At 31.4% G+C, this 26,170-nt stretch overlaps 2 protein-coding genes across 2 annotated transcripts; both read right to left on the minus strand.

The window, feature by feature from the left end:
* Window positions 1-1,938: 1,938 nt before the first annotated feature.
* Window positions 1,939-3,551, minus strand: LOC137806504 (metalloendoproteinase 2-MMP). The gene has a single exon (XM_068606665.2). It carries the CDS (start codon window positions 3,209-3,211, stop codon window positions 2,081-2,083), a length of 1,131 nt encoding a protein of 376 aa, XP_068462766.1. The 5' UTR covers window positions 3,212-3,551; the 3' UTR covers window positions 1,939-2,080.
* A 17,426-nt stretch (window positions 3,552-20,977) lies between these two features.
* Window positions 20,978-25,950, minus strand: LOC137806505 (zinc finger MYND domain protein). The gene is made up of 7 exons (XM_068606666.1): window positions 25,316-25,950; window positions 24,264-24,404; window positions 23,791-24,156; window positions 23,393-23,635; window positions 22,765-22,857; window positions 21,739-21,939; window positions 20,978-21,656 (listed from the first exon to the last, which is right to left on the minus strand). The coding sequence occupies exons 1-7, from the start codon at window positions 25,625-25,627 to the stop codon at window positions 21,444-21,446; spliced, it is 1,569 nt and encodes a 522-aa protein (XP_068462767.1). The 5' UTR covers window positions 25,628-25,950; the 3' UTR covers window positions 20,978-21,443.
* Window positions 25,951-26,170: the final 220 nt, after the last annotated feature.

Consider the following 26,170-nt stretch of genomic DNA (forward strand, 5'->3'; position numbering starts at 1 on the left):
TTTTTAGGGGTTCACAGGTTCATGACGTGTATGAGTAACTGCTCTAATTGTTAATGATAATACTGAACTTTACGGGCATATTAAAATGGTTATTTTCTATTATCAATGATATACGCGGTAACTACAGGTTCTTAAGCGCCACATTATGAATGGATCTTAACTGCTTCAAGATTCTCAATACCGACAATACACTTAACAATATTAAGATGAAGGATTTCTTTACCATTCTTAACAACTATAAATACAAGATGAAAATGAATGCAAAGAACACATCCTAACTCACATCCACAGTTCCATAATCTTATTAAGAAAAAAGTATGCAAGCTTATATTCTAAGTCTTCAGTCCTTATATAGTTGGGGAGAAAAATTTAGTAATATCTTTCACTCTAGGAAGTTACACCATTGTATAAAAGTTTTCATTGTATGTCCTTCCAACAAGAGTTATTCCTTAAGTTTATCTTATTCATCGTTATTTGTAGCCAAAAATGGAAGCTAAGAATATTTGTAGTTCTTAGTTTCAGTGAGAGATTAAATAAAATAACCAAGAGGTACTTGTGTACTTGTCATAGTCAAAAAATAATTCGTGTACTCATATTCTAATTTGTTTCTTCATTAATGAAACTCTTTAAGTGCTTTTTTAAAGGAAAACAAAACCTAATCAAGAGTGTTTAAGATTAATTTAAAAAAATCTCATGTATCTTCTTGTTTATTAGATTATTTATGCTACATAATCTTATATTCTCATAAAAAGTCTATTTCAACCTTCCTTTTATTTTTATTTTCATGAGTTTGTAAAGAGTTGTGATTATCAATTATATATACAACTTATAAGACAACAATGGTCACACTAATTATACAATAAAAGTTACAATATTTGACAATGTTAAGAATGGAAATTTTTACATATAAATCGAAAAGACAAAAAAAAAATCAACGAAAAACATTGACAAACTACTTAAAAAAATAATAAATAAAAGTTTTCTTATGATTGTCTTTTCTACTAACAAAATAAAATTTTCTAGTTAAGTGTCATGATGATTATATACAATGAAATGTCATGAATTGGTTAGAGTTTAAACAAAATTGAATAATATTTAACTTAATTAAGATGAGAAAAACTCACAAATTTACTTATAATTTATTATTGGTAAAAAAACTCAATATTTAAATCCTCTAAGAATAAGCAATTTATATATAATAGTTTAAATGGCGAACTTATACGTATGGTGTTTCTTTTTCTCAAATTATTCAAAAATAAACAATTTAGACGAGGGTGCCTATTCACCTTATTAATTGACTGTACTAGCTACAACAAAGCATAAATCTGTATTATCTCAGGGAAACAAATGATTGATGTACATCTAAAATATTCCTCAACACCTATTATATTTATATAGTATATGATTTGATATATACTTAGAAGGAGAATATTATAAGTTTATATGATATATGACATTATAAGAGGAAGAGATAGAAAAAAAGTATTTAATAGGTATATAAATAGAATAAAATTTAATATTATTTTTGTAAAAGTTGGATTAGTTTTATGCAAGTAGAAATTATGATTTTATTAAAAAGAAAAATGAATATTTGTTATAGGATAAATTAATAACAGGGATAGGTTTTTATATAATAAAAGAAGTATCCACGCAAAGAGTGCGTGTAGTTCAATGCAATCATTTGATTACTGAGGCAAGTTCCGTACCAAAAACAAATCATAAAGGGATTTATTATTTTATTAATATTATTTATATAGTTAATTATATAATAAATATTAATGTTTCTTATTAAAATAATTTAAAAGTAATATTGAAACAATAAATAAATAAATAAATATTTATTTATTTATATTTTTTAATTTCTTTCATTTAATTCTATAAAATTATTTTTATTCTCTTTATTTTTGTACTACCTCTTCTAAAAAGAGACACAATAGATAAAATAATTCGAAATTCTATATTGTATATGAATGTGTATACAAAGTTGGGAATCTGATGTGACATGCGAAAGAAGATGGAGGGTGGCAGTGAGGCAAATAAGGCTCACAAAACCCCTGGAATAAATAATAGAAAATAAATCTTATAATAATGTAAAATATAAAGTTGAAAAAGTCAACAAAGTGAACACGCTCCAGGAGGAGCCCACACAAGTGAGGCAGCGGCCACCGTCGCTGGTGTCTCTCTCCGGTGCGGATGTAACAGTGGAACCATTAAAATTGGGATTGGAACCGTACAGAAACTGAATCCCTTCAATATCATCTTGCGCTAGCACCACCTTCTTCCTCCGCGACGAAATCGTCGGAAACATAACTGCTTCTTCCACAGACGAGTGACCTAACCCTAGTAAGTGCCCAATCTCGTGCACTGCCACTGATTCCAAATCCACTGCCGATGACAGCGCCGACTGCGTCACGTCGCCGGAAACCACCCAGTCCTCGTCGGCATCCAAGTGGAACCTCCCATTCGTCGGCGAGAACGCGTGTGCCAGCGTCCCCAAACTGCCGTCGAACGGCTCCCCGTCGCCGTGGTCACCGCTGAAGAAACCGATCCTGATGTCGGCGTTGAAGTACGACGCCGTCTCACGGAACGTTAACGACGTCACCTCCGCCCACCGAGCGAAGGCGGATGCGAAAACGCCTTTCACGGTGTTGCTAAGGTCGTTGCCGGGGTTGAACGCGTACGTGAGCTCCTCCGTCCCCTCCGGCCACCGCGGATTGCCGGGGAACAGAGCGAAGTGCGCCACCGTGTGGAACCGCGGCTTGCTGAACGACGCCGTTTCGTTCTGCTTCCCGGCGTTCATCGTCGTGGTGCCGTTGATTATGTCGGCGACGCCGCACCGCGGCAGGACGATCTGCTGAAGCGTGGCATCGTCGAGAACGCCGGTGACGTTGAGGTTGAAGTTCTTCTGGTAAGTTTTGATCGCGGATTCGAGCGCGTCGTCGAACTCGTCGGAGAAGTTGGATGGCGGCGCGTGAGGGAAGTAGCCGAAGCGTTCGAAGTAGGATTTGAGGTTGGCGAGGCCGTCATAGTTCTCGCCGCGATGGCAGCCGGTGAGGTTACGAAAGGCATCCCACGCGCCTCCGAGAGGGGCGTGGGCGGGGAGGAAGGAGGAGACGTTGGGGAAAAGTCGAGCTGAAACGACGACGTTTGTGTGAGAGAAGGAAAGTAAGAAAGCAAGGATGATTAGTTGGTGAGGTTGGGGTTTGATCATGTTTGCTTTGGAAGAAAATTGAAGAGAATTTTGTCTTTTGAAAATTGAGAAGTGGAAAGGATTATAAGAAGTGTTGAGGAATGCATGGTGAAGTCTTCCTAAGGAGAAGTATTTGGTAATTGATGTGATGATCTTTGAAAACTTTGGCTTCTGTTGGAAATTTCACTGCAAACTCTTGTCTACTTTGAACATCATTTCCAGGGTAAACGTCAGCGCGTGGAGTTGTTCAGACAGTTCTCTATATTACGCAGATAATTTAATTTTTTTTTTTTTTGCAATTTAATAATTAGTTTCTTTTGTTACTCATTTAACATTTAATAATTAAAAAATATATTTTCATGAATAAGGTAGAATCTATGTGTGTAAAATCTCTATAAAATGTAAGATTTATGTAAAATCTTTTTGCAATTTAATAATTAGTTTTTTTTTCTACACATTTAACATTTAATAATTGGAAAATATATACTGATACGGATTCTGATACAACACAGACACGAAGATATATAAAATCTCTAAAATATAAGACACGAGGACACAAATCTATATATTTTATAATTATGAATTATATAAATTGACAATAAAGATTTAAGTACACAAGTATGTTTTAAATTATTTTTTGAGCAGAAAAAAATTTTTAATGACTGATTCACAAGGCTTCTTATTTTTATAATCATAATAACAATTTATACTTTAAATTTTAAAAAAAATAATGTATTATTTTTTTAAATTATGTTAGAATTGTACTAAAATTGTCAAAAATCTAACAAATTTTTTTAATTGAATATTTTACAGATACGTATTCTACATCTATTATATGAATGTCGGTGTCCGATAGGATCAAACATCGTCACGTCATTTAAGAGAAATGTTCGAGCTTAATAATAATAAGATAGAATAAATAATACCCAAAGAAAATGGAAAGAGACAGAGAGTAGTTGAACGATAGCAACTGAAAAAACAAAAATGAAGAGAGCTGGTCAACGGTTTCAAAGACTGTTGGTGACGGCGGCAACTGTCATCACTTATTACATAACACCTTGCTGAAGGTTGGTTTGAGGGTTGTTCATTAAATAAACATACAAAAAAATATTTAATTTTTTACTTTAAATACTTCATAGCATTAAAAGTATATAGTATACTTAGTATGGATTATGATTAATATTTAATAAGTTTCTGAAGAAACATTAGTTTTTAGACATGTAATACATAATATATTTGAAAGTGTTTGAATAATTATTTTACATATTTACTAATACATCCAAATAGAAAAAAAAAATAATAGATAACGGACGTTTGAAGTACTGAAACGAAACTTCAAACACGCATTGATTTATAATAATAAATAGTAATAGACTTCATTATGTTTATTAGTTTTATAAAAATAAATTAACATTGATAAATGCAAGTTTCATTTATTAAGCAGAAAAATGGCAAGCATATTTCTTTTTTAAAGGTTCTCATATTTAAATATTGTACCAGTTGCAGTGATAGAGATTGACAATTTTTGCTAGTCCAGGTTCTTAAGATTTTATTTAGAAGTATTTAAAATTGATTTCTTCTATGGTAAATTATGGGTTGGGTTGTTGTAAGTTGTGCTATGTTTGACAAAAAAAACATAGAAGTAATGGAAGCTTAGCATAAGCTTAACGTCATAACAAAATCATAATCAAAGCATCAATCTCACTGATAAGCTTTGATTCATGGATTCAAATTACGTATAAATAAAAAATGTAATAAAAATAAAACATGAATATCAAAAGTAACATAACTTAATACGAATTATTTGTCTGTCCAAATAATAAAAAAGAACAAGTAAATTAAACAATTGAAATAAAAGAAATAGGAAATTTATGAATGAGACTTAGAGATGAAAAACACATCATTCACTTAAATTATAAAATTTCAATATAAGACTTATAAGAAAGAGAACCCTTCTCTCCTTAGATGAATGCTTTAAAATTTACTCAATTTTAAAAATTCTAAAGTGATTTACAAAATTAAAAAATTACTATCAATAAATGTGTGTCTAAAAATTAAAATGAAATTAAAGAAGAACATTTAAATTCTAAATCTATAATAATCCTATTCTAGTTGCATGATTTATATATTTCTTATATCACCATGTTTTTCATGCTCTCTTTAACTCTCTTTTTTCTTCACTTGGAGGAACCTTTGAGTCATTAGTTGGACTTAATTGAGTCTTCAATACATGTTCAATTTTAACTGAGATACGTCACTTCATCAAGATCGAGATATGGTTGAAATAATTATTTTTCACTTAATCTTGATTAGGGTTTTTATTGATGTTAAGATGAGTTATTTCTTTTATTCAAATTGTTAAGATTTTTTTAAACCATTGTTATTTTTTACTTAATATTAGTCAGGTTTTGCAGTTAAAAGTGGGCTGGGGAGACTATTTTTTGTCAATGTCAAGTACATTTTATCAATTAACGTTTATCGTAATTATCTAGATGGATGTTATAATTTGTTAATAGTGTGTTAAGATTTTTTTTTTCTAATGTTGGCTAAGAAAACTTTTAGTCAACACTAACTAGGATTTTACTAATCTCAATTGAACAATTTTTTAGTCGGCATTAATAAAAATGTTGATAAAAAAAAACCCAACCAATTACATTGTAAAAATAATCCGAATCAAATTTAGCCTAAATAATTATGATTGATATCAACTAAAAATAATCTCGATCGATGTCAATTCAAATTTGTTTTTGTCAAATATAACATCAATCAATATTGAATAAAAATATAATTAATATTTATAATTTTGAATTATTAACAACTTTTGTTATTTTACATTTTGTGGTAATTAGAATATTTTATCCAAATGATAAAATTCAAATTGAGTAAACTTAAATTGCATTATCCCAACAAAACATATAAAAAATAAACAATTTCAAATGAGATCAATTAAAATTCAATCTATTTTTTAGAAATTATGAAATTGTCAATTCAAAGATAAGGTAAAATGTAAGAGTTCATGAACTAGTAAAGAAAGAAAATAAAGAATGACTTTTGTGAGTAAGAATGTTCTCTCTTGTCATATATTTAGTAATTCTTCTTGGGATCTTTTTGGGCGTTCATATTTTTTTTTTCTTCATCATTCACTCATTATATTATATGTATTAAAAACATCCTTCTAAAATATTTTCTATTAGTTTAGTCCTTATAAAATCAAAATATATATTTTTAGTTTGAATTTCTAACTCTGTTATAGTTGTGGGTCAAAGATAGTGATGTGTATAAATTTTGTCAATCCATATTAGTTTGATTCCATGTATTTGTTTTTAAATGTTTTCATTTGAAATAAGAGTTCGGAAAATGATCTTGTTTCCCAACATCATTCAAGTTTTAAAGGCATGAATGGTGATTCCTCACATATCAAGCATTAAGCATTCAATCAAATAAAAAAATTATAAAAAAAAAACAATCATTCATAAATAATAAAAGTTGATAGATGTTACATTGTTCCCCAATCCCAACAAAATAACTTTAGAAACTTATGTTGATGTTTACAAAGAAATTCATAAATGAATAGCTAGCAACAAAAGACTTGTAGCCTTGAATGTTGTGTGCCAGCTAAGGTTGTTTCTCTTCTGCCAAATTACACCTTTGTTCCAACCAGTTTATTCTGAACTAAGATCTCCCTATTTATATAATTTAGTGATGAGTTTTGTTAGATATGCAATTTGCTCAATGTAAAGTCAATTCGTTTTCTTCAGCTTGAAGAAACCTTTTGGCTCAGATCCTATTCCAAGCTTAGTAAAATCATGACTTTCTTAAGCTTGAAGAATCCTTTTGGCTATGCTCCAAACCTAACTCTAATGAAATGAGTTTTCTTAAGCTTGAAGAATCCTTTTTGCTCCACTTCAAGTCTTTAATTTGTTTCCATCTAGCATTGTTAATAATGACGACACACATAAATATGTTTATATTTTATAGGGACTAAACCAATACAAATTTTTTAAGCATTTTTTACCAGTTTCATTACTTTACATGATTCAAAATATAATTTATATGCTTTTAATAAATGATATGGTGAATTTTACATTTTCTATAATATATTTTGAACCACTCTGAACCACCATTAAATTAATGCCATGGTCAAAAGAAATTAAAGACTTATGTATCAAAATTATTTTAAATTTTCATTGTTGAATTGTGTTTAAAAGGTTTTGTAATATAGTGATTTTGTTTTAATTTCCAATATTGTGCATAACCACAAATGTATATAACAAATTTACAATAAGAATTTTCTAAGATTATACTACACCAATTGATTAACAAAATAAATATATAGATTGATTCCAAAGTAAAACTCTTAGAATTAAAAATACCAATTATACATTAATGTAAACAACTTTAAAGGGATGATAACACTAATTTAAATGAAAGGCAAACAATATAAATGAAAGGACACATGAAAGAATAAAGTGGTGATAACATACACAATGGGTGTTTTTTTAATAGTCATTGTTAAGGCATAAACAGAAAAGTACATGATTAGAAGAAAGTCTAAATCTAATAGTTTTGTCAAAGACATTCATAGTTTAGATGATAATTAATAATATTATTTTAGTATGTCTAACAAAATTACTTAGTGTGAAACAAATTACACAAATCTTTAAAACTAAAAGTCGAACACAAGTGTAAAAAGAGTAAACAAAATTTACAAAGAAACTCCAAACACATAAGGAGTAGATTAAATCTAAAGTAAACGTTAAATGCAAGTAAATGAAGATAAACCCAATTATGTAAAATCAAACAAATTCTACAAAGAAGCACTAGAGCATACGTAAGATAATTAGATGCATATCTAATGAAGCATTAAACACAAGCACAAGAAGTTAGACACAAGTCCAATGAAAGCATATGATACAAGCAATGAAAATAATACACAACTTCAAATTAGAAGACAACGACAACATGGATATCATAAAACACATTTGAAAAATGAAAAACTATCTACCTTTGAAGGAAGTTGACCCACATTTCCCATTGGTGATTCTGACACAAGCACAATTAGCTTGAGAGTTTGTATGTTTATTTTGGTGTTTTTAGAATTCAAAAGAAGTTGTCGAAAATAAGATGTCTTTCGTCATCATGTTGAGTTTAACAATGAAAGTTGCTAGCATAAAGTCAAATATATTATGAAAAGCACTAACACTATTTCTTTAAGCTTTTAAGTGATTTTGTAAAAGATCATTTGTTAGGCAATTTTCGAATGAGGTATTTATTTATAATTCCCTTAGTTGTGAATTTAAGCTTTAATGCAAGGAGTTTTCAATTCATATATACTCTGTTTAAAAGCTTTTCTTATAATCTTCAAACAACTTTTGTTGTATTTCTAGAAGTAACCTCGTGTACTCGATTAAAAGTTACATAGTATACTCGATTAAGAGTTACAAGTGTACTCTTATTATATCTTGTGAAAAGATAGCCAAGACTGGCTTATGTACTCCCTTGTCAGTCATAAGTGATAGTGAAAATACTTGTGAAGGAGAACTAAATGTGGTCTAGGTTAGGGTAAACCATTATAAAAATAAAATGTTCATAGTTTTTTGTATGGCAGTCATATAAAGCTCTTGGCTAGCTTATAAAGCATTTGTGAACATCTTCTAAACTATTAGATGGCCCGATTTCCACATCTAATAAACTTTGTTATGTAAAAATTTTTCCAAAGCAATTTTATTAGCTCTATTTAACTTCCTTTCTAGATTTGACCTTTTGATTTCAAACGGTTTTTAAGATAACCTCTTGGGATTAGTTTTTTTTAGAATAAAAGAAATATATTCAAAATACTTTAATGAAAAACAAAAGACAAATAGTCAACAAACCACCCTTCTTCAAAGGAGAAAAATTTGACTAAAGAAAACAAAGAATGATTTTCTTCTTAGAATTGTACCATGATGACATAGTGGATATTGGTAAGTATATTCTAGTAGACAAAGATAGTGAACCCTTTCTACAGAAACAAATGAGAGAAAGAAAATATATACAAGGTCTTGTTGAGTGTTTGTTTTTAAAGAGTTTCTCTTCTAGGATTGAGATTGGTGTTGTTCATTGTCATGAACAATTCAAGAAAAAAAAATTGATTATCTTTTTATAAATTTGGAAACCAAAAAAAATTATTTTTATAGTTCAAATGAAATCAAAACAAAAAAAAAATGGAGTGTGAATTACAAAGTTACCTTGTCAATTTACCATGTTAACCATCACATGGTTGTCCCTTAATCCTGCACTAGTGCAAAAAACTTATACCACAACGACATATTAAGTCGGTTAATTGATAACCAGTGTAAATAAAAATGTGGTGACATTTTTGTAAATATTTGAGATATATTACACCAGCTGTAAGGATCAACAGGTGTAATATGTTATTTTCAGAGTTAAAAAATAAAGTTTTAAAAAAAAATATTTTGGCACTAAACACGTTACACTAGTTGTTTAATCCAACTGGTGTACTATGTCCTTAAGAGTTTAAAAAAATATATGAATTGAGATTACTCAGTGAGTGTGATGGTCTATTTATAGGTATTCATAAACATGAATAAATTGATATTGATTTTGAATAGCTTTCATTATGCATTATATTTAATGATAATATCATCTAACAAAATTAGAATATCATGTAACAAAACTAGAGTATCAAGAAATTATATAAATAAAAACGCAATGGTATTTTTGTAAATATTTGGTATATATTACACCAGTTGTAAGGACCAACCGGTGTATAATATGTTCTTTTTTCAGAGTTAAAAAATAAAGTTTAAAAAAAAAAATATTTTGGCGCTAGACATATTACACCGGTTGGTTAATCCAACCGATGTAATATGTTTATTTACCCTACTTTTTGTCTCACAGTCTCACTGCTCACTCATGCTTAAAGTTATTTCTCTCTTGCTTTTGCCTCCACCACCACTGTCGCGCTACTGCCACTGTTCTGAATCACTTTGCCACCATTCTGATTCCTTCTACCACCACTCTGCACCTCTTCCTGCACTACTGTTGGCACTGCTCTCCACCACTGCTACTGGCACCGCTCACCACCTCCTCCACCCTCATTTCTTCGTTGTGTTCTTTCTTCATTTCTCTTTTCCTCAAATCTTCATTTTGTGTTGCCTATTTTCTCGTTTTTCTAACTCTTTTTCGATTTCAGGATGGAGCATATGGACATAGTTGAAAAGTCAAGGAAGACGCTTTGCTTCCTAAAGGTATATCTCGTTGGGTCTTTCTTTTCTCATATTTGTGATTTTAGATTTATGTTTAATGGTAAACACATTTCTTTTTTTGTTTTCAAGTCTAGACTTGTCGTTATTGCGGTGTTTGCTTATGTATCACTAATGGTATGTATGAGCAACGATAAATATTGTGTTGTATTTTAATAAAGTTAGTATAAAAAAACTCTAACATATTACATTGGTTATGACCTTATATGTAATATTTCACATATTACACCGGTGGTTTGTCCCAACCAGTGTAATATGTCCTTTCTGGAGCACATATTTTTAAATAATTTATTTAGATTTTGGTACATGTTACACTGGTGTTATATGTGATTGACATTTTACATCGCTTACATCTACATTGGTGAGGGAACCAGTGTTATATGTCTCTCAAAATCAATGTTATATGCGTTTTTTGCATTAGTGCTAACTACACCACTACATATTCCAATATACCCCAGTAGTATAACCAATGTAATAACATACAATATTAAACCAAATAATAAAATAAAATAAAAAACTTTTCTTTCCTCCTCTCATTATTCAACTAACTCAAACAATATTTTTCTTTTGTTCTTTAAACAATCAATAAATAACAAGAAGAGTGTGAATGAAAATTTAAATATTTAAAATCTTACAACTTATCATCCACTTTGGACAATCCCTAAATAATCTTCCAAAGATTCCTTGAATTTTGAGACATTACAAACACTTTTAAACTTTTGCAATAACACCTTTTCTACCTAGAAACAAGGGTGACCATCAACGAGTTCACAATTTCAAAGTGTATTAATCTTCAATTACGCATCGTCTTTGTTCTGATACCTTCACTTCCATATACTTTGTCTTTCTCATAACAAATCCAACAAACCCTATTATATATAGATGTGAAAAAACAACACAAAATTCTCAATTAATAACACTACCGAAATTAAAATTATTTCTTTTTATTATTATATTTAAAAAAGAAATCATTCAATAATTATGGAATTAAGAATATATTTTAGCCTGATCATATATTTTAGTAATATCTTCTTCTCTACGTAATGATGCTATATTTAATTAATGTAGGATGTTGACTTATGTTTTAGTTGAGCCTTTTGTGGAACCTATACCTCAAAAAGCTAAATTTGAGTTTAAATAAATTAATTTCAAATGAGGAAAAAAATGAGAAGAGAGTTGTTGAACTAATTCCTCCACCTGGACTCGTACGGCAGCAATTCACACGAGGTTAATAATGTCTTTTCCGTCCGAATTTTAATATAACTATTATTTTAGTACATGTGTAGGAGAAGGTAAACATTTTTTTATATAAATAAGATTCATCATAAATAATTTTTAATTAAAAATTATATCATCATTATAATTATAATTTATATATTATAAAAAAATCATTGCATAACAATTAAATTTAAAAACAAAAAATTATTCACTATATTAACTAAATTAGATAATATTTTAAAGACTCAAAGATTATTAGTATCTAAAATGATTTATATTGTTAACAAAAATTTATAAAATAGTTTTATATCTAAATCAGCTACCAAGATTTTAACTACTAATATTTTATATTATAAATTAGTTTTTAAAAAACTAATAAAGACTAATTTAAAATATAAAGTAGTAAATATCTAAAATCTTAGTAATTAATTATTAAATTTGTCAATTTTTATTAATAATAAAAATTATATTAAATACTAAAATAATTTTTTAGTTTATAAAATGATCTCTAATTTAATCAAATAATAACTAATTATTTTTATTTTTAAAATTAATTTTTATTTAATACTTTTTTAATGATAATAAATTAATTAATGTAAGATTTGAGATTCAGAATAAATAATTTGTATTAGAATATTTAATTTAAGTTGATATTATTTGTTTAGGGTTTATTGTGATAAATCTACAGTATATTAATTAAATTGTTCTTTATGAATTTCCAAAAACCTAATAACAATGTAATGGATCACAAAGAACAATAGTATGACAGTGAATTTAATTGATTAGTTGAAGGATGCAAGTCCAACTTCCTTATAACTTCATATATTTGGTAATACTTTTTAATAGAAATTTAATGGGAAAATATTATCAATAGAAGACATAAGTATTAAAGAGAATTAAATGTATAAGAAATTTTACTATGTTTAGTCATTATGACCTGAGTGGGCACAAATCCTTTCCTTAAAAGTAATTGAAGAATTTGTAGCGCGTAAATCTCATTAACGAATAATTTATTTTTTTTATCTTTTATAAGATTTTAAATATTAAGTGAAAAAACATCTCTTCTTTTTTTACAGATTGATTCTAGCTAACATTAGAGTTCACACATCTTAAAGAGATCACATCCTCAACAATTTGGGATGAGAGTTGAAATGAATCATCATCATCAATTTTAATATATATATATATATATATATATATATATATTACTTGTTAGGATACTTAAGGGAAAATATTAAAGAAAAACTCATATAAAAACTTGAATTCACCTTTAATCTAGAGATAATTAATTTTTAAATTTTTCATATATGGTTTATTTATATTTAATATAAAATTTTCATCTCATACTTAAAATTTTGACACTACCAAAAAGAGAGATACTAAATTTTTATCATAAAAAAATTGTTAAATAAAATTAATTCTAAAAATAAAAAATAATTTTTATTATATTAATTAAGTTAAATATTATTTTATAAATTAAAAAATATCATTAAATAAATTATTAAATAAAAACTAATTTTAAAAAACAACAATAATTAATCACTATATTAATTAAATTAAATATTATTTTAATATATAAAATAATTTGTTTTATTAATAGAATTTATAAATTAATTTTTTTGAATTGGTATCTATTGTTTTAACTATTATATTTTACTCTTATTTATCCGTTACGATCCGTGATTCTGAGATATTTTACACTTATTTATCCGTTACTTTTCGTGATTCTGACATTTTTTTCGTGATAAGAGTAATCTAATATTAATTGATTTTTTTCTGATTATGGAAAATAGTTTGCAGAATATATTTAAATGATTATTGTTCAATTGAATTGGTATTCTCAGCATGGTTGTCTCGTGCTAATGTGTTTTATTATTTTTAGTACAGATTAAAAAATATCATCTTTCTATTCTGACATCTTTTGGTACTTCTATTATTAGGAGTAATTTGATGTAAGTTTCTTTTCTTATTTTGTTAATATTCACTATATGTTAATGTGCTTTATGTTTATATATTTAATTTTATATTTACAGTTTTAATTGTCTTAGTGTCAACTATAAATTGTACCTGTAGAATATTTTCCATTTTTCTCTTGTAGCATATTTACATCTAAAAGCTTTGATAAACATTATTCTGAAACCTTATATTTTATTGTAAAAAACATTTAATTATAGAATGTATTATAAAGTGGGCTTATCAATGTATCTAATGGTCAATTCAGTGACTAAACGTATAATTGCTAATGTGTCGATGGTATCTTGACCTTTAAGTCTCTTTCCTTCAATGTTGATGCTCGGTTGATTGAGGTTACCTACAAAAGGTACTTTGACGCTCAAGTAAGTATTCTAGTTTAGGTGTGTTCTGGTAGAATATAAAAAACGTACCTTACGTACTCCTCCACAGATGACTCTATTTATAGTATCGGTTTATGGTCCCAGACTCTGATGGATCGTATATCAGTTATTATTTGACATGCATTGTGTGATGGAGATCCCACATCGACTAGAGATTAAAGCATTTCATTGTATATAAGTGAGTGCAATCCTCAACCTATGAGTCGGTTTTATGGGGTTGAGTTAGGCTTAAAGTCCACTTCTTGATATGAATCTTTCAGTTAATCTGTTTTAGCTGGTTTGTCGGAGATACTCCCGTGTATTTCGGTATGCACATTGACTCATTCAACACTACTTGTAACTGTTATTACTCATTGTATTATGTTCTTTGATTCAGACGATCACTATACGAACCAAAACTAGTCCGTCCGATACCGACCAGTACACTTAATAAATATATTTTTATTTAAAGAACTAGGTCATTTCGTTAAATATTTTTTTTACTATAAAAACGAGACATCACAAGCTATATTTTCCTATCTCAAAATGATTGTCACTTTTTCAATAAGTAAATTATTTTTTGTCTATGACAAAGGCAAATATTAGTGTAATTATTTGAAGTAAATTTAGAATAAAATATAATATTTTATTAAAATTAAAAAATGAATTTATTTTTGTAAAGACGAACACTACATTTGTTTTATAACGGAAGGAAGTATGTTTGTATACGTAATTTATCCGATAGATTGTTCTGTTGCTACCAACCATCGGCTATTTGTTAGCATTGGACAATTTTATATAACTTTGGAATGCATTTCATATATATATATATATATATATATATATATATATATATAATAGACAAATAAACTATAAACATCACATAAAACGTGAAGTTTTAGATGTTTTGTTTTTATTATTATGGAAAAAACTTTTTTATAAACACTTATCATTAGCCAGTTTTTTTTTAAAGTTATATTATTTCGTGTATAAGGTAATTTTGACTTTTGAAAAAAAAAACTGTTTTTATTTTATTTTATTTTTTCTTCTATACATATTTATAAAAAATTATCTTAATAAATTCATAATCACATCACGTAATGAATCACTCTTCTTATTAGTGTATATTTGGTTTTACATTAAATTCTCCATATTCATATTGAAATACTAATTAACATCATTTTAATAGATTTCAGTATGTTTATAAGAATTGATTATGAATAAAAAATCAATTCCAAATTAAATTTTTTTAATAACTTTTGTATTGGACAGATGCAATTTGGAATATTTTCATTTTAAGATCTAATAGACCTCAGTCCAAGTAAGAAAAGAAAGAAGAAAAATTTAGATTATATCTCCTGCGTTACGAATATGGTAATATGCACAATAAATTATTATAAGACTGACTATTAATGAATTAAATAGTGTTCTAATAAAGAAGAATAAATCTCGAATAAAGCATACATTTCTAGTTAGAAATATAAGAATTTTTAATTGAATTTTTATATTCTCTTTTTTCAATCATGTGTTCCTTTTAAGCTTTGCCCGTTTTCTTCATCCTTTTTATCCAATCATGTTTTTAGACTTTCATCCATATTAAAATGTTAATTTCTTATTTAAAGTAAATTTTTAATATTTAAACTATTATAATAATATGAAGAAAAAAAATTACTATATTTAATGTTTATTCTTAGTTAAGATTATCTCCTCATGACACTACAGTTCCAAGCCTTAGAGACTAACTAATCGGACTAGACCATGACACCACAATCCCCTATCCTTATACCAATGTCTTAAAGCCTAACTAATCGAACTTGATCTCATGACACCACAACTCCTAAGTCTTAGTCTCAAGTCTTAGAGGCTAACTAATCGGACATGACTTATTCTTATCTCGATCATAGTGCCTCATCATTGTTATAGTGGGTTATTGTTTCAAATGTTCAAAAAAGTTGTTAACTTCCACGTGTCAAAGACTAGTTTTCTGGATTCAAAAATGTGGATAACGACATTTTACCTTTCCCGCTGTCCACGTGCCCTCCATTTCTAGTTTTTTCAACTTCCCCATCTTTACCTTTTGATGCAAACTGTTTCACATGCTTTGGTTGAGTTTGAACTGTGAATGATTGAGAGATTATGCAACTGAAGTGAATTGGAGGAGAAAGCACTGTATGGATTTGTGAAAGTTGAATGATTTTGGTGCCAAAGTTCAGGAAAGAAGTTCGGTCAACTTCCTTAAGGTTCTTCACTAGGTTCTAAGAAACTTTAGCAAAGGAAAGATTAAGAAAGAATGATTTGTATTTAGAAATCTCATTCATTTAATTTCCAAATCTGAATACAAATGAGTGTTGATATATATTTATAGGCTAAGGTAGTGTGTGGAGAAAGCTACCAAACCCTATGCAAGTTAGGGTTAGGGTTAGGGTTTAAGAAACCCAGAGTGCCTTTTAGAATGTCTTATAAGAACTCTTGCTTGAGTTTTTTAAGAAAGAGTTTAGAAGTCCTCTAAATTATTTCTATTATATGTTAGAATTAGCCCAATATACAAGACAAACTTTTTATTATACTTTTTAAAAGTTTATACAGATTTTATACATTATAATATAAGAATATATTATGCAAATCTTGAAAATGACCTTTAATTTTAGTTGTATGTATGGTGGCTTGGGTAGTGAGGATGGTCCACCATCACTTTTCATTTCTTCTTTCACAACATCTGCACTCTTCATTCGCCTTCATATTCTTTTAAAAATAGAGTCTTTCTTCACCTTTTGTGCCTTCAAGTATGTTCCTTGCTTAACTTCTTGTATGTTTCTATTTTTAATTTTGATAGTCTTAATTTCCTTCCCTCTTTGTTTTATCTCGTGCATTGCACTTCTTTTTCTGAACTTAAAATCTCTAAACAAACATCATAGGCATCTGTCAACGGAATTAATGACCAAGGGTTATTATCCCTCTTCCAGTCTTCCTATAAATCATTCAAAGAAAAATTTATCAAAGTGCAAAAATCTTCTCAAAGTCCCCGATCTGTTATAGTGGTTCCATTATACTAGCCACGACACCCTTGAAGTCAAACATCTTGTTTCCTTGAGGACTTGGGAAGTAGTGAACTAATTGATTGCAAAACACTCGACAAACTGGACATAATATTTGAAACTTATTGACAATCTACATTACTATCTACACGTTTTGTTCTACTTATCTCTCATATTTTGTTTATCACTTACATTTTGTATATTGTTTCAAAAAATACCATGGCACTTAGGAGGGCAGAGATGCTTCGTCGCATAAAAAATATTCAAGCCAAATAGAAGACGTCCATAATAAAATTGCCCATCGACCAATCACATCGATCTTGAGCACGAGGACACTCATATCCGACATTCCTTCTTCAATGAGTGGTGATAACACCCTCATAATGCAAAATTTAGCTCCATCTGAGACTTTAAATGGTTTGGTTTGGATGGTCAACTCCACTCGCTCTAGAGAAGATCTCGACTAGTATCAACATCAACAACTAAAAAAGGAACTCAAAGAAGCTAACCTCAAGGTCATGCAACTGCAAGTGGTGTAGCGAAAAAGAAACTTGAGGAAGCAAACCTCAAGATTACCAAGTTGCAAACAATACTCTTGAAGGTCGTTCAAGACCGTAATGACCATTTCACCAAACTCCAATGAACCTTAGAAGACTATGAAAGGCACCGTGATGAGCACCGAGAAGAGAAGGAAAGTTGAGGGGTCATATATAACATGTTGCAAAACAAGGTGAAAACTTTGGACAACGCACTTGACAAGGCAAAAGATGAAATTGCTCGTAGCTTCATGAAAGGTTTCAATAGGCGCTTAAACAATTTTTTGTTCTTCATCCCAACCTGGACCTATCCAACTTTGACCCCTTTAAAATTGTGGTGAACAAAACTATTTTTAATGAATAACTTATGTAATTTTTTATTTGCATATTTTTATATTTGACGGTGTATGCTGCAATGTCCAAAAGCACTCTTGATTATTTACTCATTTTGTTGTTCATCGAGCACTTTTGACATAATTAACTTCTGTAATTGATTTTTTTTGCTATTATGACGAATTCGTTAAGTGTCACCTTCGATAGTTACCGAGTACTCGATCTCATCTTAATGTGCACCAAATGTTTCTTTATGCTAGAAAATTTCCTTAATTGATTTTACCTATTACAACATAATTTTCCTGTTTTTTAATAAAATCAAATAAACCAAGTTAAAGTGATTGACCAGAATCATGCCAAATGTATTAATTGGAATGTTTTTTCAGTTGAGTGTACCGAGTATTGGGCTTGACATCATGCCAAGTGCATTACTTGGGATGGTTTTTTAGTATAGTGGACCAAGAACCATGCCCAGTGCATTACTTAGGATGATTTTTTAGTCAAGTGGGCAGAGCATTGGAATCGACACCATGTCAAGTCAAGTGCATTACTTGGGATGATTTTTTAGTCAAGTGAATCGAGCATTGGACTCCACACCGTGCCAAGTGCATTGATGGGGATAGTTTTTCAGTTGAGTGGACCAATCATTGGGCTCAACAACATGTCAAGTGCATTACTTGGGATGATTTTTAGTCAAGTGGACCTAACATTGGGGCCGACACCATGCCAAATGCATTATTTAGGATGATTTTTACTCAAGTGGACCGAGCATTGGGATCAACACCGTGCCAAATGTATTACTTGTGATGATTTCTTGTCAAGTGGACTGAGCATTGTGTTCGACACTATGCCAAGTACAATATTTGGGATGATTTTTAATCAAGTGGACCAAACATTAAACTCGACACCATATCAAATGCATTACTTGGGATGATTTTTCAGTCGAGTGGACCGAGCATTGGGCTCGGCACCATGCCAAGTGCACTTGGGATGATTTTTAATCAAGTGGACCGAGCATTAGACTCGACACCATGCCAAATGCATTACTTGAGATGATTTTTAGTCAAGTGGACCGAGTATTGGGTTCGACATCATTTCAAGTACATTACTTAGAATGGTTTTTTAGAAGTGCAAATGTACATTGAACTCATGTGCAAACATGATATATTTCCTACTTGATACTTTATCAGAAAATTAATAACATTACACAATCATAATCAACTAAAGTAAAAAAGGAAGACTTGCTATATTCCAAGTCCTTGGTATAAAACCTCCATGAAGAGATTCCAAATGATATTTCCCTCTTCCAATCACTTCGCCAACACGATAAGGTCCTATTGCAGCCAACTTGATGTCCAACTGAGCCTCCTCTGCTTTTTTTTAGCACTAAGTCACCTTCTCGGAGTTCTCTCGGGTTTTTCCTGCTTAAATATTTCGCTTCTATTTTTCGCTTTTGAGTGGCCTCTTGTAACCTTGCCTTGTTTCTTGTTTCATCGATTGTGTTGAGGGGGAAAAATCATCCTATGTCCAAAGCTCTTTCCGAAAAGTCCTCAAACCTTTTTGACAGTATGCATCGCTCCCATAAACTAATTAAAACAGAGTTCCTTTGTTGTCAATTGGATTGTAGTGTGATACGACCATACTATCTCCGAAAGAAACTCAAGCCACATCGTCTTTGCCGCTCCCACTTTCTTTCTTAATCTTTGTAATATCACCTTGTTTGCTGCCTCCACGTGACTGTGTGTTTGTAGGTGTTCTACCAAAGAGGAAAAACTGACAAATTCCATGGTTTCTACACATTTCTCATACTCTTCGACTCACAAATTGTGTTCCATTAACCTATATCAATTCTCTTGATACTCTGAATTTGCATATTACCGACTCTGAAATAAACCTTGCCACCTATTCCACAGTGATAGTAGTCAATGGCTCCACATTCGATAGCAACGATGAACTTCAATTGCCTAATAGAGATCAAGAATGGCCCGAGTATGTTGACTCTCCAACGGTGAAAAGGCCAAGGTGCCACCAAGGAGTATAAGCGTTCAGTCGGAGCCCATAATGTACTTTGCATGCATTTACATTTGTCGTACTTGTCGTTATCCCTCAAAATGGCAAATCTAGCCCTGATTATTTTACCAGCTAGAGATCGTCCACCAATGTCACTTTAGGCTTTAGGGCCCCCTCATGCACTTCTTCTATAATTATGTCTACCTAAGGACTTTCCAGACATCTTAATAAGGACACCGAAAATCCCCTTCTGTAAAGTGTTCCCTGGATCAACACATACCTTACAATGTTTTTTCGAAGAATTGATAAGTCTCGAGGATATGAAGGTTCTTCACCATTCTGCATTCATTTTACATATATATCCATCCAAGAACTTTACCTCATCCACGGTCACACTATAGATTCCAGACTTTAACCAAACATAAGTTTTTAATAGATCAGCCATTTGCCAGATACTTATTCCTGCCAACAAATCTCGTACTTTTCGTGATTATCACTTTTGAAATGGACTCCCACTCCCACTAACGCTCCCTTTCACCATTGCAATACCCATCACTGGAATCAGATTCGTTCTAGGAAGACCCGAAGACTTGTTCCAACGTTGTCTTCTCCTCCCTCGTCTTTCTTTCTTCCACTTCTCTTCCCAATATAGTAGTAGCATCACGATAAAATCACCTTATATTAAAGTCCACTCTAGAATTCCATGTCACGTGACAGTTTTTAACACCATTTGTTGACAAGGATGTTTTACATTCATAAAGTGTAGGGATGGATACAATAATAGTGTGAGGACAAAAACATTTAATCAACTATTATTTGTATAACACCTAAGTTTAATCTGTATCTTCCTCTTTGATAATATCATATCATATTTTTTAACTAACATGAGAGAATTTAGATAAAAACTTACGGTAGTTTTGCTTCTAGCTGAATATTTTACGTTGGGGATCACATTTTTATTTTTATTTTTAGTGTAAATAGTATACCAAAAAGTTGTTGTTAAACCAAAACATCTCTCTTTATTTAGTAAGGCTATAAATTTAATTAGACCATACAATGAAATAAAAAATCAGTAGATGGAACATGCATTACAAGAGTAGTATGTGATTGAATCATTGTCATTGCAGCCACTACAATTTCTGAGAATCCTTGGGCAGTGGGATCAAAGAGTTGCATGATAGCGATCTTTGAGCCAATCCAACTGCACTATGATTTGCTTAGTCATCCTCAAATAGACTGATTTCTCCTTCATGAAGGTCAGTTTAGATAGGGCAAACCACTCAAAATCACCATATGAACTTTGTACATCGTGATGATGATTATTCAAGCAGTTAGCTTTCCTTCATGACGCTTGAATATCAGTATTGTACCTTGTTTTTTATATTGTTTTATACTTGATCATCAAGCTGTAGATACATACACACTGCCGTATCCAATAGTTTATATAGACAATTTTACAAAACCAAAGAGCTTGATGCTAAATTCAACAGGCAATTTGCAATAACAAACGATGGAAGACAGATCTAACATTGAGAAGGCCTATCATAAATTGGAGGAAGAGAAGGGCAGTACTCATTCATGTTGGCATATGGTTCCAAGGTGTTGTAGCCAGGCAGTTCCATCCTATATTCACCAAGAATCTGGCAGAATGAAAGCTGGTCATTCTCATTGTTGCACCATCTTGGTAGGCGTGTTTGGTTGTCCTCAAAAATTCTGAGCATGTATGCATCACGAATCTGCAAATAACACGACAGAAGCATAAGAAAAGGTGATTATAATTCTTAAGATTCGAGCATTTAGGGAGACATCATGACTTACTGTGAACTCAGTTACTTGAATGGAACTAGAAACGGGACCAAAAACTCCAGCCTCTTTATACATTGATAGGATAAATGCAACACAAGTTGTTGACTTCCCATCACTGTATACCCATTCATCTTGTTCAGGAATAGTGAGTAGTTCATCGAAAGGTATCCCACGCTTCTCAGTCTCTACTATAATATCATGCAAATCCAAACCCTGAATGCAAATAAAAATGAGACATCCAATCCAATTTCTTACGAAAAAGGCAAACAGATTATAGTTCAGAAAAATAAGCCGTTGTGATAATTAAACTAATTGAATATTTCAGTGGAATTTGACCATGAGCGGCTATATAATCATTTAATTCTCAGTAAGAGCAACACAAAGTTGCAAGAACTTCATTCAAATCAGCGTCCTAAAAGATTAAGATGTAAACCATACATAATCCTCCTTTGACAATTTTTTAAACATGCAAATATATACAATTAAATATTTTTATGTAATTTCACATAACATGTATCCGTCAGCTGGGGTAGGGTACCTTACTACCCATTTCTCCTTGCTTATAAGCGGGTAACAAGCTTTTATTTTTACCTGCGACTATCAATGGGTATGGACTGTTATATCATCTCTTATCATAGAACAATCTAGCATTCGAGATACCTCTTGAAGTACGGAACTCTGAAAGGCGTGTAGAAATTTCCATCTTGAATCTATTGAGATTATAGAATAGCAATAGAAACAAACTTTGAAGTCATTGGCAAACCTAAATCTAGAGAAAAGGTCAAGTTCTGGTAGTCCCATAAAGTAAAAGAAATTAGAGAAAGACTACAATTTGGTCCATTTGATTGGCAGATAACTGTCAGATTGTTAAGGACAATTCTTTTTTCTTGGAGGATTACTTGTCCTTCCCTCCTAATTTTTCCCGTCTTAAAGAACTTCTTCTCTTATTTAGGTGCGAATAATAGAAGCAAAGAGTACATATATTTAGAGCAAATTCATACTCCTCATCCCACAGAAAAGTTTTGAACCAAGACTTACCTCAGTCCCTAACCGCTTATTCAATGCTTCATTCCACATATTAGCAGAATATGCTGGCTGCAATCTAGTCCACATAGACATGACAGAAATTACCTGCACGGAGAACATGCCATTCAGAATCAGACTTCCTTTCACTCAAATCTGAACCAACAAGCTTAAAAATAAATAAATAAAAAGCATGCTAATTTTGTGTCCTTTCTATGAAAAAGGAAGGGGCAGAGGAAGAGTAGATATTTATTGCCTCATGCACTGCTCGGTTAAGCAAGAACCCTTTCTCTAGTTAGAGAAAAGGCAAGCATGTATATATCACCACAAAAGCACCAAGTATTAACATCACCAAAATCCTTGATGCTAGCATAATAGTCCGTCCATAATTCTATCCTATTCATCAATCAGTAATGGTATGCTGATTTCTAAAGCCATACACACTAACTATTCTCCCCTATGCCGTTTCTCATTTTAAGGTTTAAATTATCATTTAGCAAACATTCAAACTTAAATCACTTCATAAGATATGTACAATTGTCTACAAGAAAAACAGCATGTTGTTAATACAATTTCTGGTTCTATTGTATACTTCTGAATATGATATATTAAATGAATACGTAACTAGGAAAAAGTTTACTACCAAGTGAGCATCGAGAGGTGGAGGATAGTTGTCAGCTACAGTGTCAATCCAACTGAATATCATATTGTGATAACCATATGGCTTGCCAGACATGCTCCGGGCATACTCCCATGCTGCAGTGTTGTTAAATTTTGCACGTATTTCCTGATGCAGGGGAAGCAAGGCTATCTGTGGATTGGAATTATCTTTAAGAGCCAATTCCCACCATTCTTCCCAAGGAATTACCGCTATTATTTCTTCACCCTGCACAGAGACACATTACGATGCTGTGATCAATTAAAATAGAACATACCTAACCACACCCAACAACCATGAAGACAAATACAAAATTTCCGTTCATCAAGCATTACACCATTACATGAAATAATGTTGAAAGTAAAAAGAATGAAATTTTATACCTTTTCATTCTCATGCCCTGATTCACCAACCCATAAATTCCCCAATTCATCCTTCAAGCAAACTGCAGTATGACCAGCAAATGAACCAGTCACCCACTTTTCTAACGTCTCAAAACCTCCCCACCTACCCCGGATCTTTGACACCGCTAAGAAATCTCCAGAATGAACATCCGCAGGATCTATATATGCACGCCAAGGTTGGCTGCGTTTCTCAAATGTAGCCCCCATGTGCTTCTTCAGGAAATCCAGGTTGGCATTCTGACCCCAACCGGTGTTTGAGAACAAAGGCAAAACATCAATCAGAGAAAGCATTGTTCCCAGCATCCCAGATGGCATGAGAAACACAGAAACCCCATGCTGCTTCACCTGTTTGATTCAGCAAGATATTAAGAACTTTCATACAGGTTTACAACTACAAGACGGACTCGTACAGCATTGAGAGCCAATAACAACAAAGCTAAAACCAACATTACATATTCCAATTCTGCAGGCTCTTCCCAGGAATCAAACTTCAAGGTATGTTCCCGCGAAGAGAAGTAGTAGTCCCACGTAATCCTGTAGGGGGTTGCAAAGACATATAGATCCATGCAGGTCCAGCTATGTGCAGCCTCTGTCTGTACAATAACAACAAGTTTTCACCAAAGGAAACTTACAAGTCATATTATCATCACGCTTGAGAAGACATAACATAACAGATGGCACAGATTCAAAATTTCCAATTAAAAAATCCAAACAACAGCTTTACATGAATTGACACAGAAAAATGCTAACAATGCATGTTTTAATATACTCTTTTGAATTATTGACTGAAAACGATAATAACTATTTATCACCAAAGGAAACTTACAAGCCATATTATCGTCAAGTCAAGCGAAAGAAGACATATCAGATTACATAGATTATAGATTTAAAATTTCCAATCCGCAACAATACATTGAATTGACATGCAAAAAATGCCAACAATACATTCATTTATTTAATTTTGAACACTCTTTTATCATTGACCAAATTAAATAGATTAAAAATTACAAAATTTTAAGAGTTTCACTTCTTGTTAATGAATCACTAAACCTTTGTTTAGACTTTACAAGGTGGAACTCAACCCAGAAGACAAGACCACTAGATAGGAGAACCTTAAAGGACCGACTTCCATAGTAAACCAAAACACCAATTGTTAGGAATTAAGCACAAAAAGAGAATCCAACCCAAATACTAATCTATTAGGGCAAAAACATTAAAGCTTAAAAACCAAGTTAAGTATTTCATTCTACTCAAAGTGGAACTCCTAACGGGTGATTTCATAATTTCAACAAACTCTAGAATAAATAATGTATAACTACTAATTAAAAAGTGTGATAGATATTGCCAGCAGTAGCAGATATACAGAAACAAATTGATAAATATTCTGAACTATGAAAAAAGGGACATATTTGGGGGAGTTAACGATGAACTAATGAAAGGAAAAAAAAAATGCAGAAAAAGGTTATTCAAAACGATAGAGAAAAGTAGAATGATTGAAAGTTACCTTGAGGTAGATAACAGCACCCTCTAAAGCGGGGGTGAGTTGAATATTGGCGGTGTTATCAAAGAAGCAAGCCCCTTTCCACTTAATGGAGGCATTGGAGGGAGTGAGGGAGCCAACGAAATAAGGGAGCAAGTCAACGGCACTGTGGAGGTTGTTGAGAACGGGCCACGAAATCTGGCGTGGCAGCACCGGAAGCACGTCGTTCACTCTAAACGGCACCTTCAAACCTTCTCCCACTTCGCAGCCAAGCAACGCTATTACCATCCATGCCGCCACCGCGTGACGCAGGCGGCGATGATCAGAGGCAGGCATCGGAGAAAAGAGATTCCGAGATGGAATTGATTTTTGGGAATTATTCCACGGATTTCATGTTAGGGCTTTTGGGGGTTCGGAATCAGGTGAGGTGAAAAGAGAGAATTTTGGGGTTATCATAATTATCATCATCGTTGGTCATTTTATCTGAAGGTGGGACCCATTGGGACACGTGGACAAACAGGGTGTGGCGGTTCAATCACGGTTCACTACATACCTGTATTCCACCCTGTCATGAAAATTAAAACGGAATTGTTCGGTCAAATTACGGAGCTGTAAGCCAACCACAACAACTCACTCCGTAATTCGATGTGCCGTGGTACAGGGGAAATCAGAGTCTTCACGCACATAAATACCAATATTGACTTAAAGTTAGGAAGAAGACAAAAAATGGAACAAATATAACAAACTTTTAGTTCAGTTCAGTTACAACTAGATTCCTTTTTCAGTGAAGGATTTTTACTAATCAAGCATTTATTAAATTTATCAATACACACTCAACATTGTTTCACCCAACTATTATTTGTTTGTTTATTGGCTTTT

The sequence above is a fragment of the Phaseolus vulgaris genome, chromosome 3 (assembly GCF_051622355.1).
Source record: "Phaseolus vulgaris cultivar YP4 chromosome 3, ASM5162235v1, whole genome shotgun sequence".
In the NCBI taxonomy this organism is placed as follows: Eukaryota; Viridiplantae; Streptophyta; class Magnoliopsida; order Fabales; family Fabaceae; genus Phaseolus; species Phaseolus vulgaris.